At 39.7% G+C, this 18294-nt stretch overlaps 1 protein-coding gene across 1 annotated transcript in view; it reads left to right on the plus strand.

The window, feature by feature from the left end:
* Positions 1-3220, plus strand: part of LOC149791272 (GTP-binding protein 4-like) — a 41311-nt gene extending 38091 nt beyond the window's left edge. The window contains exons 16-17 of the mRNA XM_089969780.1: positions 343-483; positions 1899-3220. Of these exons, the coding sequence (XP_089825906.1) occupies positions 343-483; positions 1899-2051 (294 nt within the window). The 3' untranslated portion in view covers positions 2052-3220. The remainder of the gene's footprint in view (positions 1-342; positions 484-1898) is intronic.
* The last annotated feature ends 15074 nt before the right edge of the window (positions 3221-18294 follow it).

The raw sequence follows: 18294 nt of genomic DNA on the forward strand, positions 1-18294 counted from the left end.
TGTACTATTATTTTCTTTCATCCTCTAAAATGTTTTGTGTCCCCCAGATTGGATGGATAGGGGACACAGCATCCCTTGTCCTTGAAATTCTATTTTCAACACTGTTGCTATAATATACATGTATTATGAATTTGGTAGTCGTGCAGCTATTCATTAATTTCTGTAATATTTTAAGAAATTAAAATGGAAAGATGACACTAATGTTTTATTCATCTTTCAAATTAAAATTTATATCAAAGGTTTGAAATAGGGATGAATTTCAACATATGCATTCTGCCAGTACATCTAATGTTAAATTTCAACATCTAATGTTAAATTTCAACATCTAATGTTAAATTTCAGACTCACTATGCAAGATTGAGGTCAAGAAGTGCCAGTAGAAAAGCCTTGAAGCGGAAACGTGAAGAATCTGAAGTTCCCACATCACGTGCCAGAAGTTCCTCTAGGACTCCACGAGACCAGTCGGGCGTAAGAGATGCCAAGGTCAGTAAAAATAGTCTCCTGTATTCTGTGGCAAAGGACACATATCTGCATCCTTGCAGTTCATCAAGAATTTTGTTTCCACACAGTAACTTTTAAAGTAGTTTGTGGATTGAAAATACTTTTGGTTTCAGATCTGGTTCTGTGCTGTTTGCAGTTTAGAAGGTGTAATAGCTTACCAAAGGAGTGCATTACAATATTATTGAAATAATAATAGTATTATTATTTTGAGAGGCCAAGGCCTTTTACTGCATTAATCTACAAAAGCAGTTTGCAGAATTCATGTAGTAGTTGTTGTTGTTGTGGGGTTTAACGCCATTTTTCAGCACACGATAGGCTATGCATGATGGCCAGTATTAATGGTGGAGGAAGAACCCAGGAAGAACCACCGACCCACTAGAAGCTACTGGCAAGCTTTCTCACATACCTACATTGGCCGAATCCGAGACTCAAACCCACACAGACAGAGGTGAGATGGCAGTGATCTGTAACAGAGAGCACTTTAGACCACTCAGAGCCCCCAGAATTCATGTAACAGCATGCTTCAGCATAGTAAGTAGCATATGCCTCGGCTACAGGAAGTTGTGGGTTTGATCCCCGGCTGAGTCATACCAAAGACTTATAAAAATGGTACAGCTGCCTTGCTTGGCGCTCAGCATTAAGAGGTTATTGTTAGGCCTGGTCAGCCTGGTGTCAGGATAATGTGACTGGGTGGGACATCATGCTACATGTCTGCAGCATGATGCCCCAGTGCTAGACATCACTATAAACTGCCACACTGCAGACATCGTAGTGATATGACTGAAAAATTGTTAAAGCTACGTTACAAATCCAGCTGGGGCCCCGAGTGGCCAAGTGGTCTAAAGCGCTGTCTGTTATGGATCACTGCCATCTCACCTCTGCGTGTGTTCGAGTCTCGGATTCGGCCAATGTGGGTATGTGAGAAAGCTTGCCAGTAGTTTCTTGAGGGTCGGTGGTTCTTTCTGGGGATTTCCCAGGTTCTTCCTCCACCATTAATACTGGCCGCCATGTATAGCCTATCGTGTGCTGAAAAATGGCGTTAAGCCCTACAACAACAACAACAACAAATCCAACTCACACACACAACATAGTAAATACAATAGACACATCATCAAATCAAAGAAAACCACACCTTCTAATTGGTATATCATTTTCTATTAAACATTATTAACACGGGCCAGCAGTTTCTTGTCAAGTCACTTTAGTCTGAAACAGTTTTTTGCTTGATAAATAATGTTTACAGGGACAACTGGAGACTGGTCATAGTTTAGTAGATGTAAACTATGTAAATGTTTGCTGTCCCAGGTATCTTTTAAATGATTAGTTTGGTTTAGAGCCTTGTTATGCATTTAAAATTTAAATATTCAAATCATTCATGTTTTTATTTTCTATTTCAGATGGCAAAGAAAGTAAAGAAAATAGCTAGAAAGGCACAAATTCCCGCCAACCGAGAGGCAAAGAAGGGAGAGGGTGATAGGGTCATCCTCAATATGAAACCCAAACATTTGTTTTCAGGAAAGAGAAAAGCTGGCAAAACACAGAGGCGTTAATGACTACTCCTTCCCCCTTCTTCTCATCAGACTCGGCTGAAGTTGCCTACTTTCCCATAGATGAAGGAATTATTGCAGTCTTGCAGATTTGTGGCAGAAATAGAATTTTTACCATTTGTAAAATATGTGTCCAAATACAATTTCTGTATATTCTAAAGTATTTCATATCGACACTTAGAATGCATTCAAGAATCATTTACCTTACCAGCAAGTCTTTATATATATTTAGTCAGTGGGAAATAAACTAAGTTGAAAAATACTAAATTCAAACAGGTGCAGACTTAAAACGATAATATTCGTTTTTGCCAAAAATGTTACAAACAATGGTTCCTAAATAAATTAAATTTATTTCCTGCCTTGATTAAACATCACAACACTTAGTTGTAAAGGGAAGATAACTCTAACCATTTTCTTCAGATACTGTAATTCATAAAGTGCATGAATCTGATAAAGATTATTCCAGAATTTTCTAAGGTTTCTTAAAATCGAATATGGTCAAGGTTTTCTTGTTCTGAAAAGAATCAAATTCTGAACAAGTTGAAAAGGACCTGTTAGAAATGATGTTGAGATTGTTTTACAATATACATGCAATTTTATGTTGTCCCCAGTGATAGACCAGCGAGACCATATGGATTACTTGTACAGTGGCAGCATCAATGGCTTTGTCAGGCACATTTTTAAAGGTTTTGTTAAGTTTTTATTTGAGCACTGCTTTAGCATGCAGGCTTTGACTTTCTGAATACAAGCATTATATGGTCAACAAATTTTAAAATGGAAAATAAATAACCTATACATACCTTTGTTATGAATTAGAAATGTTTTTCATAGTGTCTTTAATTAGGCATCAGATAATTTCAGTGTTGCAAATATTGTGCAGGTACCCAGTACAATAATAATGTTGTTGTTAAAACAATAAAAGGATACAAACTTGAAATGTGTATAAGAAAATGTCATAAAAATTCTATAAACCTATGAGGAATACCTGTAACATGTTTTATGTTGATGAGTTTTATCTCTGTGTATTAAGTGAATGATTTAGAATTTCCAGTGTAATAGCAATGAAATACATAATTGCTGAAGTACCACAGGTGTCCTTCCAAATGCAAGTGATGATGACCGGAATCTGTAACATCAACGTAACATGTCAATAAACAAAACTGCAAAATTTAGTTTTTTTTTATTTTCTTTCTATTTTCTAAATGATTATTTGCATTTATTTCTGCATTAAGGAATATAGCAAAACATTTCTACAATGAAAATCTGCTATTGCTGGTTCTGTTTCTTCTTTGGACTGTTTACTTTCATTTTGACATTGCAGACTCTTCCTATCCTTTTAATTTATACAATTAAGTCAAAATTTGGGATGAAAATTATACTTCGTGATGCATATAAATCTCTTATTAGATTGAAAGCAGTAATTGCAATGATCGCTTACAAATTCTGAGGTTCACATAACAAAAATCCAATAACTATAAATTGTCACTCTGCATGGGATATAGGTGACTGTGACCTGCATTCGTTAGCTTTATTCAGAATGATATCATATTGTCCTAAGTAAAATAAACTCATATATATGGTAAGCTAGGAATGCTGATGAAACAAGTTATTTGTGTTGTTGCTTTTTACCCCCTCCCCCCCAGAAGTTTAATCTTGCAGTCACCCATTCAGCATGGCCATTTTGTTTTCACTAATTACCATAAAGAAGGTTACAGTCTAGAAGTTAAGAATAATTTTATTATTCTCTGTACAAAAAAGATTTCATGCATGGCATGTGTACAGGCATGTAAGTAGATTCCAGATCTAACCTTAACAATGCCCTAGCAGATCGGGGTCTTTTGATGTTTGTTAGGAGTGATCAGTAGAACAAACAACATAGACCCCAATCTACTAATGCATTATGCAATGGCAACTCAGAGTTACTGATGCTTGCAGTTCGACAAAACTTGTAAGCAAGTATTTACAGCACTAGAAACAAGGATTGTCTGCATTAAAAAGAACACGTCACTTAAAATAAAAACTGTTACTCTAACAAATCTTAGAAAAGCGCACTTGGATCACCTCAAGCATTTTATGGAAAGATACTGTGGTTTTGCCCTTTTGAGGGTAATAATTTTTGTGGACTTTGTTTTGCTCTGAACTGAATTTTAAGGACCCAACCAGAAATGAGCCTCAAGTCCCGATGCCCTTTTTCTAGGACTTCTTGATACATTCCTAGCAACGAACAATACCATTTCATAATTCAACTTCATTACTATAATGAAATATTATTTTGTACCAGTGTTTCTTTTGTTGTAACCTATTTTTGAGAAAAAAAGATTTGTAAAGGATTTTATACTGTTTAGTGCACGTTTGTATACAATATCAAGTAGCTGTCTTTTCCATTCACTGCCTTAAATTGATATCTGTTGAACTGAAAATGAAAGAAATGACGTGATGTGATTTAATAATAATAATGAGGACTTTGTATAGCACCGAATCTTTAGAATCTCTAAGCGCTTTACAACATTAGACAACACCTATAAGATAAAAAACATAATGATATGATTACAAAAACAAACAATATGAAATTAGAAAACAAAAAAACAAAACATGCTGAGAATATTTAAGGTAGGAAGCATTATTAGGTCTTGGTAAGTTTGTTCTTGCAGTCGAAATAAGTGAGTTTTGAGAGCACTCTTGAATGGGATCACTGTGTCTTTGTGTCTAAGTTCATTGGGCAATTCATTCCACGTTGCTGGGCCCTGGTATGCAAAAGAACGCTGTCCATGTGACTTTGTTTTCATAGTGGGAATAATGAGTATATGATTGTCAGAAGAGGAGCGCGAGTATCTTGCTGGTGTGTACACATGGGTGAGGTCGGATTGGTATGTTGAACAAGTCCAACTGAAACATAGCACAGAGAACAAATTTTGTGTTTGATTCTGGATTGAATGGATAGCCAGTTTAGGGTACAGAGCAGCGGGGAGGTGTGCTCTGATCGTGGTACTCTAAGTATGATCCGAGCAGCTGTTTTGAAGTTTATGGAGCAGATATTTTCTTGTAATTCTATAAACCAGTCCCAACTTGTATCATCTTAGTTTAATACAAGGAATTACAATTTACCCATTTCTCAGGCATTCCATTTAAGATCTGAAACCAATGCTTCCAGCTACATATCACTGTGTAATAGTTTCTCACCAAATTTCAGCTCAGATTCGACATTTTGGACAACAAAGTTGGCTTAAAACGAATAGCAGTCCTTTTTCTAATCCGGATTTACTCCACATATTCCCATGCCATGCACATTTAGGTTGGGAATGTGTGGTCAAAAATTGCATATTGAAAGTTTGGAATTTGCCGCCACTGTGGGGTAGGCCTAGCGACATATGGTAGTCACTTACTAGCAGACTAAGCAAATTTAAACGATGTTATATCGACTCATACCTGCAAGAAATCGATACAAAATGATTTATCTTCTCAGAAATCGCAAGTATTATAATCGTTGTCTTTAATCCACTCAGTATAGATGAAACTGCAGCATATATGAAACCTAATATGTACTTGCCATTTGCATTACTAGTCACATGACTTCACAAATCTCAATAGTCATGTGATATCAACAGCACAATCCTTTTTAATGTTGTTGTACAAAATTCAATTATATTAAATGAGTCAGATACCTTTTGTAAAAACCAGAAAGAACATACAATTCTCAAAATATTTATTTGGAGAACAATGACAAGAAACCTGTCACTGTTGCTGCAATCTGGCCAGTCAGATTCATCAAGAGAGCACAAATTAACATGGTAGTCAGGTGATACATATAGAATTTATGTTGGGGTTTGGACCAAAACAAAGAAATCCAGTCAAGGGGTTACATTATTTGTCTCCCCATGAGGCAAGATTATTTTTCTCACCCAATATTTTCCTTTAAAGTTAAAAGAACTCTTCACTAGTGTAATATAGTTCACATCCAAATGTTTATGTGCAGCTCATTAATACAAATGTGTTGTTGAGGGCTGTGATGTGACGTTGGATTCAAAGTACACAGTTTATACACGTGAGCAAAGAAAAAAACACAACATAAAATCTCGCATAATAATGAGGTATTATCACTTTTAATATATGAAAGTTGTATGAAATTAACAATAAATAATTAATATTTATTACAAGAAAATGATTATTTTAATCGGTTCCAATTTTGAAAAGTTATATTGTAATTAATGAAATGATACTGATTACACATCTCTATTGTAGTTATACTTAGTACAAGCAAAGACTAACATGTTGCATTAGATTACTCGTGGGTAATTAGAGATCTGCGTCACTATTGTATATAACTCTCCATTTCTTTAGGGGAGGTGAAACTGTTTTGTGACATACTTGTGTTGTAATTAATATTGATTGGAAAATTACGCCCATGTATGAAAAACCGTCCAAACACTGACCCTAGCAGATAATGTGCTGAACTTTCAAGTTCACGGTTTTTATGAAAATTACTTTTTCTGCCTTGGAAATATGGCAAGTGCTACTGTGAAATTTGCTTATGGATTAATGTGTGGATGGAAAAATGATTCCTTCTAACTGGTAAATGCATTATCTGTCATTACAGATTGTAGGTATATGTTTGCTTGAACTGGGGCACAATTTCAGATGCTTAAAATTAGAAGAAAGCGTGTTTGACATAACACATTTCTGGCTGTTACTAAGTTTTCTGTAGTTGGTGAGAGAGGTGGAATTTTTATGGCCAGTAATGTGTATTGCCTGAGTGTCCCTTGATGAATAGAATCTTTGTTGGGATTTTGGACCAAGACAAGGAAATTCCAGTCAAGGGGTTATACTATTTGTCTCTCCATGAGGCTATGAAGTATGTAGGTCTAGTCTATGTGCATGGATCAGTGTTTTCTGTCATAGTTCATTCCACACAGCATTGAGAAGTTTATCCTATCTGTATCCTACCTGGAGCACAGTCATTTTTCAGGTCAGCGTCATTAAATGTAGCTGACAGTATATAATTTGTTTCACACGAAGTATTTAAATTTAGTTAGATGGCTTTAGGTACATTTAACAACGCTGACCTGAAAAATGTACTGAGTTAGGCCTGCATATAGGATACAGTTGACCATAATGTGTGAAACTAACAAAATACCAATAAACTCGACATTGTGTGCATGCATGTCTCGATCGAAATGTTTTGTATGTTCTCAAAGATGGATTGACCTTAAGTTAGTATGTTTTTTGTTACATATTTCTTGGTGGTGAGCAGCAGAGGGGGCGAATCGGGCATTTTGTCCAATCGTCATTTGGCTTAATTAATACCTTCTGCACTCAGCGGATCCAGCGTCGTCAGCGCCCGGTAAAAAAAACGACGTCGTCGTCGGGGGGGGGGGGGCAAATCGAACGTCATTTAGTTAATATACCTTCTGCACTCAGCGATCCCAGCGTTGTCAGCGTCGGGTAAAAAAGCGCGACGACCGCGTCGATGTCATCGCCCCCTCTGCTGCTAAGAGGCTACAATAAAAATCTTTATGATCTTACAAACAGAGTGATCACTAACTCCTCCTCTTGTAGATCAATTAGGTTATTTGACTGATCGGTAAGTCTGAAATTAATTCTCGTTAAAAACCGATTATGACATCGCATATAGACCGGATTAATTGGACTCTCAACGATTAAAAATCCCGGAGAGGCTGTTGGTGAAAATGAATAAAGGATATACCCCTGTTGAGCCTGATTTGATTGCGTGGTATCCACCTGGTAACTCGCTTCGATAACATCACACACTAAATTGATTGCTATCACCGATGCAATATTTACGTTGTACGGGGCAATATGCCTACCGCCCTCTCCGTTATCGTGTCTGAGGACAATTGATGGACCGAGAAAATCATTAAGAGATTTTCTTAGTTCTGGTGCGTTGTATCCTGGAAACTTGAAATCGGGTAAATCGGCTTCTGTGATATTATACTGGGTTAGGAATTTTTGTTTATTATCATCGCTGTTAGCAGATATTGTTTTAACGATTCGCTCATTAATATATTCCATGTCTGATATAAGTTGATTTAACACCTCAACGTGTTTTCGTGCTTTTGTTTTCCGTAGCTGTTCTAGTTGCAATTGGTAATTACGATTAATCTCGATAAAAGCACTAGCGATATCATTTAAATTAACTGTGACCACGGCGGACGATTCAGGAGTTTCCTTATACGGAAAATACCATTGCATGGTATTCCTGTTTTGAAATATAAATCTGCTGGGTAATAACGTGTTTTTTATAATAGACAAATCATCTCGATACCCGGGATTAATCTCGTGATACGATTGCGCATTCGTGTGCAAGTCCGCGGCGATTCCATGAGGTGGATTCTTGGGCCATCCTAGTATGGTTCTTATTGAACTGTTATAAATATCAACCATATACCCCGGTGTGCTTATTTCAATCGTCGACGATAACGTCGGTTCATGAACCGTAATAGCGATTTTTGATTCTTTTCCTGTGATCGATTTTATCCTGCGTTGAAATTCTTTATTGATTTGTTCTATTTGGTATGACCCAGTTGGTATTGTAACCTCCTTCCAGTCTGGGGCCCCATCGGGTTTATTTGTCCATGCAAAAACCAGCGAGTTATTAGGTTGTTGTCCGTTAAATGCGTCCGCTCGGATATTAGGCCAACTGTGATATACTCGCAATTTTGCCAGCGCTATTTCCTTCACTGGAACCGATGATGGGAAGTTCACACTGAATTCGGGTTTCGTTGACGTTATTGATATCATACTTGTTTGTACCGGAGTGGTGTTCTCCGCGATCCGTTGAAGTAATTGAAACCCTTCGGGGTTCAGCGACATTATTATTATTCGCTGTTTCTAGTGTTCAATTTCAACACCGAATATTAACAACCTGCTTGTTTTCAGGAGAATGTTTTAAGCCCATTGAAGTGGTTTCAGCGACGTGGTTTCCAGCTTCCAGTTGAAAATCCTCGATTTTTGACATCGCGGAGTCATACAACTGGACCATCGTGGAGAATTCAACATCGGATATAAACGAATTATCGATCGACAACGAGATCAACCCGGATAATTTCGAGTACGCGTCGGATACTATTTGATGTTTTACTGTATACTCGTTGAGTTTTTTCTGATAACACGATGATATCTTTCTAGTGATTGCGTTGGCGACTCCAGCAATTGTTGTCGCCGCGGAGATAGCGATTGGAACAGCGATCGGGGCCATCATGGTCACCGTGGATAAAATAACACCGGTACCAGCTACTATACCGGACACCGAGTACACGGCCGCGTCGATGGCGGTTATTTTTCGACGGTATTTTTTTATTTTCACACGGTATTGTTCGGAAAGCGTTTTCAAATTCGCGGAGAATTCTTTTACGGTATCGAATCGATATTGATGTGACGTCGGTGATACCTCTGATTCAATTACCTTGGTGGTCATTTTTATTTTAAAAGAGCTAGTGTTTTTAATTACTTAAATCCACTACAAATTCCACATACCATGTAATGTTTGCCCTGACTAAATTTCTATCAACGGCTCTAATTGTAAACGGTTCAGTTGCGTCCTTGTCTATATTTGTTGATATTGTATTGTTAAACCCGGATGAACTCGACGATGATATATTAAACTGCATCATTGAAACCAGTGTCAATCGATAAATGCCCTTAACAGTTGCGGTAATATTTACTATATTCTGTGTAGAAGATATCCAAGTGAATGACCCATGCCGAATTGTGTATACCGAGTTGATGGTGTTTTCATGAGGGATTTTTATTTTTGTCATTCCCGGTAGTTTGTCTTTAATCGCTGCAACATCAGTTTTGATCGTTCTTATTTCCACTTCATGCTCGTCTATATTATTCCTGTGCGCTGCAACCTTAGGAATGAGTATATTTATTTCCCGTATATTCGTGTTTACATTCCTTCTGTTTGTTGCAACATCAGTTTTAATTGTTCCTATTTCCTGTGTATGCGCGTCTATATTCCCTTTGTTCGCTGCAACATCAGTTTTGATCGTTCTTATTTCCGCTGTATGCGCGTCTACATTATTTATGATCGATGCAACACTAACGCCGATTGTTTCTATTCTCCGTCTATGCGTGTCTACATTATTCATGATCAATGCAACACTAACGATTGTTTCTATTCTCCGTCCATGCGCGTCTATATTCCCTTTGTTCGCTGCAACATCAGTTTTGATTGTTCTTATTTCCCCTGTATGCGCGTCTATATTCCCTTTGTTCGCTGCAACATCAGTTTTGATTGTTCTTATTTCTTGTCCGTACGCAGTGATATCATTTATAGTTGTTGTAATTTCATCCAGCTTGGTATTTTTTTTACCAAAGAATTTATCAAAGTTGTCATCGATCCTGTTAACATTTTTTCGTAACGCGTAAAATTGGCCCGACAGCGTTGTAAACTCCGAAATAGTAATTTTTATTGTTGCAATATTCGGTTCGGTTACCGTCGGTGTCCCAAAAAAACTAGCGGTAGTGAGTTGCATACCTGTGACAGACTTTTCCACCTCGGCGAATTTATTCACCTGCGCGTCAAGTTTGGTCACCAATCTATCTAACCTTATAAAACCGTCTTGGATTAATGTTACCCTATTCGTTATCGTCAGGATGGATTCACCCGGTTTGAGTCGTCCGTCGCTGGTATACAACGCGATAGTGTTCTCGGCGGCATCACGCTGTCGTGTTAAAACATCGTCGAGTGACACATTACTGGATTTCAATTTGCCCTGGCGGTCTTGAAATACAACTATTTCGCCCGGGTCAACACTGGTTAGATTTAACGTATCAGCGATTTCATCCTCGATTAGTTTTTTTATGTCATCGGTGGCGGGCGTTTCCGTGGATTTTTTCAGCGCCGAAACCGGTCGTCCCCAGATATCAATCATTATTATCTAATGTAATTGCCTCTAAATTTCCCACTAGTGTATTCGTTTACAACCACATGAGGTGGTTTCCGCGATGATGAAATCGCCGCGAGTATGTTCAATGCCTCACGGCCGCATATCGGTGGGTCACTTAATTGCTGTGTTGGCAGCGTGGAATAAAAAACCGGGGCTGAACACGCCCGGATATACCGCATGAACTCGTTCGGCGGGGCTAACCCGTATGAATCAAAATAGACGATCGCACGCGGATCAATCGCGTATGCAACCCAATGAGTTCCCGCTCCGGAGGATTTATCGAGGTTAATTATACCGGTTTCAATATTCCTTGGTTTTGTCGGTAATTGATCCCTCATAAAACACCTCTGAAGTTTTTTATCGCTAACGCGTCTGCGGCATCTATTAAATCAAAATTAGACATAGGAGTCATTGACTCCTCAACCATAGACTCTTGCGTTAATAAACGGTTCCCGGTAGTCTTAGACCCTTCCCCGAGTACCATGAATACGGGGTTCCCGGTAGTCTTAGACCCTTTCCGGCTACGGGTCGTCCTCGTTTCTTTTTTTTATAGCCTTTCCCGGTTGCCTTTTTCAATGCCATTCCCGCCGCGGTACCAACGGCCCCCAACGCCGCCGCCTTAGCCACTGCTGGTGCGGCCGCGGCAATCAACGCCGGAATCGCAGCTAACAACGGAAATATCCCACCGGTCTTTTCCATGTTTTTAATCGCTGTGGCCGAGAAATTTATTTGAACACCCTTTTTATTCCTCATCGCATCATTGAAATGTTTTATTTGACGCGCCGTTAACGATATCTTATGATTACCACCTGCCATCTGTGACGGCTTCAGCGTTATTGTGGTTCCACATTGTTTAGCGGACTTTGATTGTAATTTCTTGACTTGACCATCGGTCAACTCTACACCGACAACACTATACGACATTTTATTGTAAACGCGTTTGTGTTTTCAATTACATGTTTTCCACTGGTGCATCAACGATTCTCATTCGTCCGCCAACACCTTCCAACAGCATTGATTTATCGCTGAGAATGACAGCAACCGCTCTATAATCAACACCACCCGGGTCTATACGAGCTCGGAAGTGCATATCAACGACGGATTGTCTCGTTAAATCAAGATGTTCCAACGAAAAGTAATAAATCGGATACAGGTTTTTAAAATCAAGTTGTGATATTTGCAAACCGGTGTCAACATTTTGATCACGACCCATATATGACAGCAATCGATGGTACACACGTGCGACATGGTTGTCGCCGTAATTAAGCTGTATATCCTCGGATGGTTCCTGTTGTCCGTTTATTCTCAGCGAAACCTCCCTGACTCCTAATCGATCAAATATCATATGGCTGCGTTCTTGATTACCCAATCGATCCCTATTCTGTAGCGCTATAAATATATGACGCGGGGCTGAAACACCCTGTTTTGATGCCAAGTGCCATGTAAATGTATCAGCGACATTATCCTCTTTAGCATCAGTTGTTACCGCTAGCCAACTCAACAACGATTTCCCCCCCTGTTCCATAAATGATAACAATCGTGCTTCCGTGGTAACTGATGGAGTCAACACCGGCATCCACAATGCTATTTTAGTTAAAACGACTTTACCGTTAGTGACGCCAGCAGCACGCCATATTGCATTGTTATCATCGCCCCTTCGCGTTAGCGCGATTGTATGCTTGGCCCCATAGATAACTTTTCTGACGTTTCTACAAAATCCGAATATGTGATGGAGTGGAATCGCGCATGAAAAACGTCGGCGTTGTCCTTGCAACATCCCTAATCGTGTTGCAAATCCTAGATTAAAATTATCGTTAGTACTTTTTATAATAGTAAAATTGTCACCTGGTCTTGCCCTGCGGTCTGGGTTGGCTGCTTCAGCCTGTGGGTCAACTGCGGTATCTCTTATCGCCAGCACGTTAATGTACTGAATGTGATCAGCGTTATTAGTGGTATCCTTTGCGAACATCATAGATGGGCCCGCCGATCTTGTATAATCATCTGAGTATCTCGCTAGCCCAATTATCGTTGTTGCAACATCAACCTCGCGTTCTATTGATTCAATTTCTCGCCCGTCAATAAGATATCTGGCGCTCTCAAACAACGCCATGATACCGTTGTTGACGAAACCAACTCGAACACGACCTTCATTTGCGTATGGTGCATTATCGGCAGCATTTGTTACAAGTTCCCCTTCGATTTCGATAAACGCTTCACACGGCAAAAAGTATTTACTGGTATCTTGGACTTGAAGTTCAATTCGCGATCGTAGGTCGGCTTGTGGTGGTTGATAGGAATAAAATTGATAATCACGGACAGAATCATCCTTGCGCACTGGGGCGTCCATATCAAACGCGGGATCAGCGGTTCGCGCAAACATTTTATTATTTATCATGTTGATGTTTTCAATTGCAATTCATCAACGTCGTCTTCGTCGTAAATTCTTTGAATTTTGTTTAAGACCACTTCCCGCTATCGCGTTCATGAGCGCGTTGGTTGCCGCATCAGTGGATGGCTCCGCCATCAACGACGACGGGGTCGTTGGCGAAGCCATCGACGCTAGTTTTTTTTTTCACCGCGTTATTTATTACCCTGCTGACATTTGCAGGCATCACTGTCGTAGAACGCAGCGGCGGAGCCGCCAGCGGCGTTTGTTTTTTTATTCTCACCAACGACATTAGTTTGTCCCGCGCGGCTGAAAACGCCTTTCCGGCAACATCTCCAATAGCGCTGATTCCCTTATCACGAATAACATCAATGGCCTTCATAGATAATTGTTTAGCTAACGGCGCCACTTTTGGGGCCATTCTTGTAAATAACCCCGCAATGGTGCTACCGAGACCGTCTCCGTACCACGCGCGGTATACAGGCAATCGTGAGTTTACCACGTAGACACTGACTGGTTTATCATGGTTGTAGTGTATAATCATCTTTATTATAAAAACACCAGTGTTTTCCAATTAGTGATTGACCACCAGTGATTGATTGGTCAATCGCTGTAATGACCGTGGTCATCAAAACCGTCCACGAGTTCGTCTATGAGCGTTCGATATACATTAATGTCCATGATACCGCCTGCAAATAAACGCCTGCAAATATCAGCGGCCTCATTGATTATTTCCGAAGAGTTATTTCCGGCTCGTTTTCCTCCGATTAGTACTTCCAGCCGTGATATATCACTGAGAACATTACCAGGACAAGTAACGAAACTGTATGATTCTTTACCAGAAGAGTTTCCAAACGGAGTATCCTTTTCCTTTTTTTGGTTTCCTACTTTTAACCTTATCGAGGAATGCTTTGTAATTGGGATCGCGCGGTGGTATTATATTGCTGTATATACTTGCTAAATACACTATTCTTGCCCATCTTTCCGTCGAATTTATATACTTTTCGTGACCGCTACTGATATACGTATCTCGTATATTCTTAGGTAATGTTGTAACAGTAAAATTAACTAATTCTTCATCGCTGTCGATGCCTCTAATTTTATCTAATGTGCTCTTTTTAAGTACAGTACCGGGTGAACGCAGCAATTCATCTTTTTGTTCTAGTTTTTCTTCCTGTATTTCTTCCTGTATTTCTCCCTGTATTTCTTCTTCTGGTGCTCTTGCAGTAGCACCTGGTTCTTCTTCATCGGCCATTGTAACATAAGGTTCTTGTGGGTCGGTTATAGCGAGTGGTGGTGGCGGCCCCTCCCTCCATTGGTGTGTTGTAGCAACCGCTATTTTCGCAGGAAGTGTTTCCAGAGACTTTTTTGTTTGCTCGGTCTGAGCCGCTATCTTTTCAAGCGCACCGAGGACGGGCACAGTTGCGCTTTTTACCGGGGCAAAGAGTTGTTCGCTTCCAACAGCAAAATCAGTTTGTAGTTGTTGCCGCGTTTGAAGTTGTTTTCGGACCCTGTCTCGTAACGGTATGAACTTTTTAAGCGCTGCTAGCCGCTCTCTGGCTAGCCGAGTAGTAAGTGATTCACCTACCATTATTGCAAATCGCTCCGCAATTTCTAATTTCCCTGTGGCAGGAATCTGTCGCGTCAGACGCAATCGTCTTATCGTTACCACGACCTATCGGGGGAAAAAAAAATGTATACAACGATGCGCCACTTCCGTCACGCTGGGGGCTCCACGGGGGTTTCGTCTATAATCCTTCTAATGTTTTTGACCTTACTAAAAATCTCCCGCCGTCGTTCATAGGCACGTCCGAGTTTTTTTCGTACTGTCTCAACGGCAGTGAATAGTCCAATGAATGCATTTACGTCATTGTGGTACAGGTTTTCATTAATCGTATGTTGTAATCGTTTTATAAAAGCGTACTCGCGGGCCAGGGTAAAACGCCCCCGTTTCGATTGTTCGTTAATAATCTCATAATCGGATAATATTCTTTCGCTGTTGAGACCATCAGATAATTCAATTCCTTGATTTTTTAATTTTGAAATCTCGGTTAATATATTATTGATGTCTTTGATATTCATATTCTTATAAACATCTTATTTTTAAATAAAAAAAAAATTATTTTACAAAATGAACTCTGCGTATCAATCCCGAGGTGTGTTATTCATTACTATTGATAGTATTAGAGGTATTACAGTTGGTTAAAAAGACAATTCGTCACGGCGACTTCATATAATCGGAGGATTTATATACGAAAATTGAATTCTGTGTCCGGTCCTTTTTGAGATCGCTGTTTGATATATTCGTTCTGCAACAAATCGTACTGAGGCGATACAAATGTCAAAATATTTTCCTGCCTCATTCATCGACTGAAATATTTTTTCCTCGTGAGTTGATGTATTAAACGATTTGACACCCTTTGCTCGCTTTGAGCACTTACCAGTTTGGCCTTTTTTTACTATTTTCGCTCTGAGAGATAGCTTGCAAATTACACAGTCTGTTATCTTGATAATTAGAATTAATGTGATCAATAACAAGACCGTCGTTGATCAATCCGTGGAAACATTCATAGATGATTCTGTGACAGAGATATTTTTTCCCTCCAGCAGCAAACATCACATACCCGTGATTATTTACGGTACCAACCGGCTTCTTCAGTCTACGATGTATAACAACGCCGTCGCGAGATGCCTCGTAATTAACAAGCACGGGATGCGGCTGAAATTCTTGGTCCATTTGTATAATAATACTACTTGTCTAATTCATTATTTGGTTTAATTATAAACCTTTCAATGTAGTCTTGAGGAGTTTTGATGATTTTGTCCTTGACGGAGTCAGCGGTGGGGTCAATGACGGCGTTTTTTATTCGCTTGTCGTAATAACGTTTTAACTCTCTGTATCGCTTTCCGCCACAATTGATACACAACTGCGATTTCCCTCTTACACCAACATGGCAAACCAAGCACGGGAGGGGGCCAAGAGAACCATTACGAACGCTTTGTAAATGATACCCGCAGAATTCACCTCTACATGATTTATTGCACGGGGTTGTCGACCCAATCATCAACCATTTGCAGTGATTCATTATACTATATTCTTTTATTTAAATACTTGTTTTAATTATATGGAGGAGGAGTTCAAGAAACTAGCAGCAATTAAGCCCTGGAAAAATATTAAGTTCAATCTCGATAGAGCCCTCAAGGACGCACCAAAAGCGTTAATAAACGATAGAACCCTGTTAAATAAAATACGCGATTGTATCAATGAATTCAAGCGTGATGGTGCATCCCATAGTTGGTCAACATTTCGAATTGATGGTGTTGTTGATGCTACCATGAACGACAAGCGCGCATCAACGATAATATCACAACTTGACGGTAAAAAGTATTTTTTCAGAGTAAAATTCATTGTCCGGGTGGAATCAGGTAATTGGATCATACGTGATAAATTTGAACCAGTTCTCAGCGACAAGAAAACAGTTATTGTTAGCCGCGACTCCAAGCCCGGGCTGTTAACCGGAATTGACAGACCATACTATGAACGAGCGTATCCTGAAACAGCAGTTGTTTATGGAATATACCCGTTAAACAAGAAACCTGATATCGGAAAACTAGCGCCGATGAAACAGTCAACGGGGATAAATTGTGTAGCAGAACGAATAATAGAGCATTTTACAAATGCATGTCGAGGAAACAAACTGACTGATTTACGACGTAGCAAAATCAACCAGTGGGAGGAGACAGTGCGCGAGCGAGGAGCAACCATCAGCGACATAGCGAGATTAGAAACGTCGTTGAGATTTCCAATAACCGTTACAACGATAACCGGTGAAGTATTATACGAATCAAAGTATAAATCAAAGGGGGCCCCAATCAAAATTATTGATCATAACGAACACGCGTGGACGTCCGCGATCACAGTATTTCCACGGGATAGAACAGTAAAGTATATCCCCGGGGAATTCCTGGGAGAACAATTCTCCAAGGACGGTTTTCTCGCGGAGAGGAAACTATTTGATGCTATTGCCTGCTTGTGTAAAAACGACCCTGTATCAGTGTGGTTACTTCGCAGCGCTGAAAACGATGCGGATACCTTTGATCAGTTTGTAAGACCAAACGGTGAATTATATCGCACTGAAGCGTTTCACAACAAGATGAAAAAAACCGCCATGGAATTTGAAGAGCATGATGAACAACTGCTAACAAATTGTTTTACGATTCCATCGGTTGCGGCTCATGTTGCAGCAAGGAAAAATGCGTGGAGACCAACGCGCAAGGAATTTCTACCGGATGTACAATCCAGTTGTTTGGAATACTATCACGGTGGACTACGGAACACTAGATACAACCGCGACGCTATGATTTCCGTTGATATGGTTGCCTGTTATCCAGCGAGTTTTCTCGGGTATGGATACGCCGCTGAGTACTTTAAACGATTTGGACACCCCAGACATGAAATGACTCGTGTTGCTATTAATGGACCACTGCCTGATTTTGATTTAACCGGATTCGCTCGCATAGTATCATTTGAATTCGCGGCAGGACTTCATCGCTGTTGCTATATTTGGATCGGTAGACACATGTCTGAAAAGAAGTGGTTGCCAATAGCGCTGCTACGGTATATGATTGATTGTAAAATGCTAGTTTCGTTGATTGTCAGTGACGCGATTATATCATACCAGGCGCAGACTGAAGTCTGGTTACCAGAACCGGAGCGTCTAGATAGCATAATTGACGAGTCCAGAAAACACATTGATGCCGACGAGGAATATATCATCGAATGGTCCAAAAAGATATTTAACCAACGAAACAGAGAGGCAAAAGATCTCGGTAGAAGAATAATTGGTAAGTTCACACAAGGTGGAAAAAACTGCGACTACAAATGATATTGCTCACGGCTGATTATAGATGACGCAGAATATGATTTCGTAATCAAGGACGCAGTGGCGAA

Source organism: Sinohyriopsis cumingii, chromosome 9, assembly GCF_028554795.1.
Source record: "Sinohyriopsis cumingii isolate HCF-2022 chromosome 9, ASM2855479v2, whole genome shotgun sequence".
NCBI classification, from domain to species: domain Eukaryota; kingdom Metazoa; phylum Mollusca; class Bivalvia; order Unionida; family Unionidae; genus Sinohyriopsis; species Sinohyriopsis cumingii.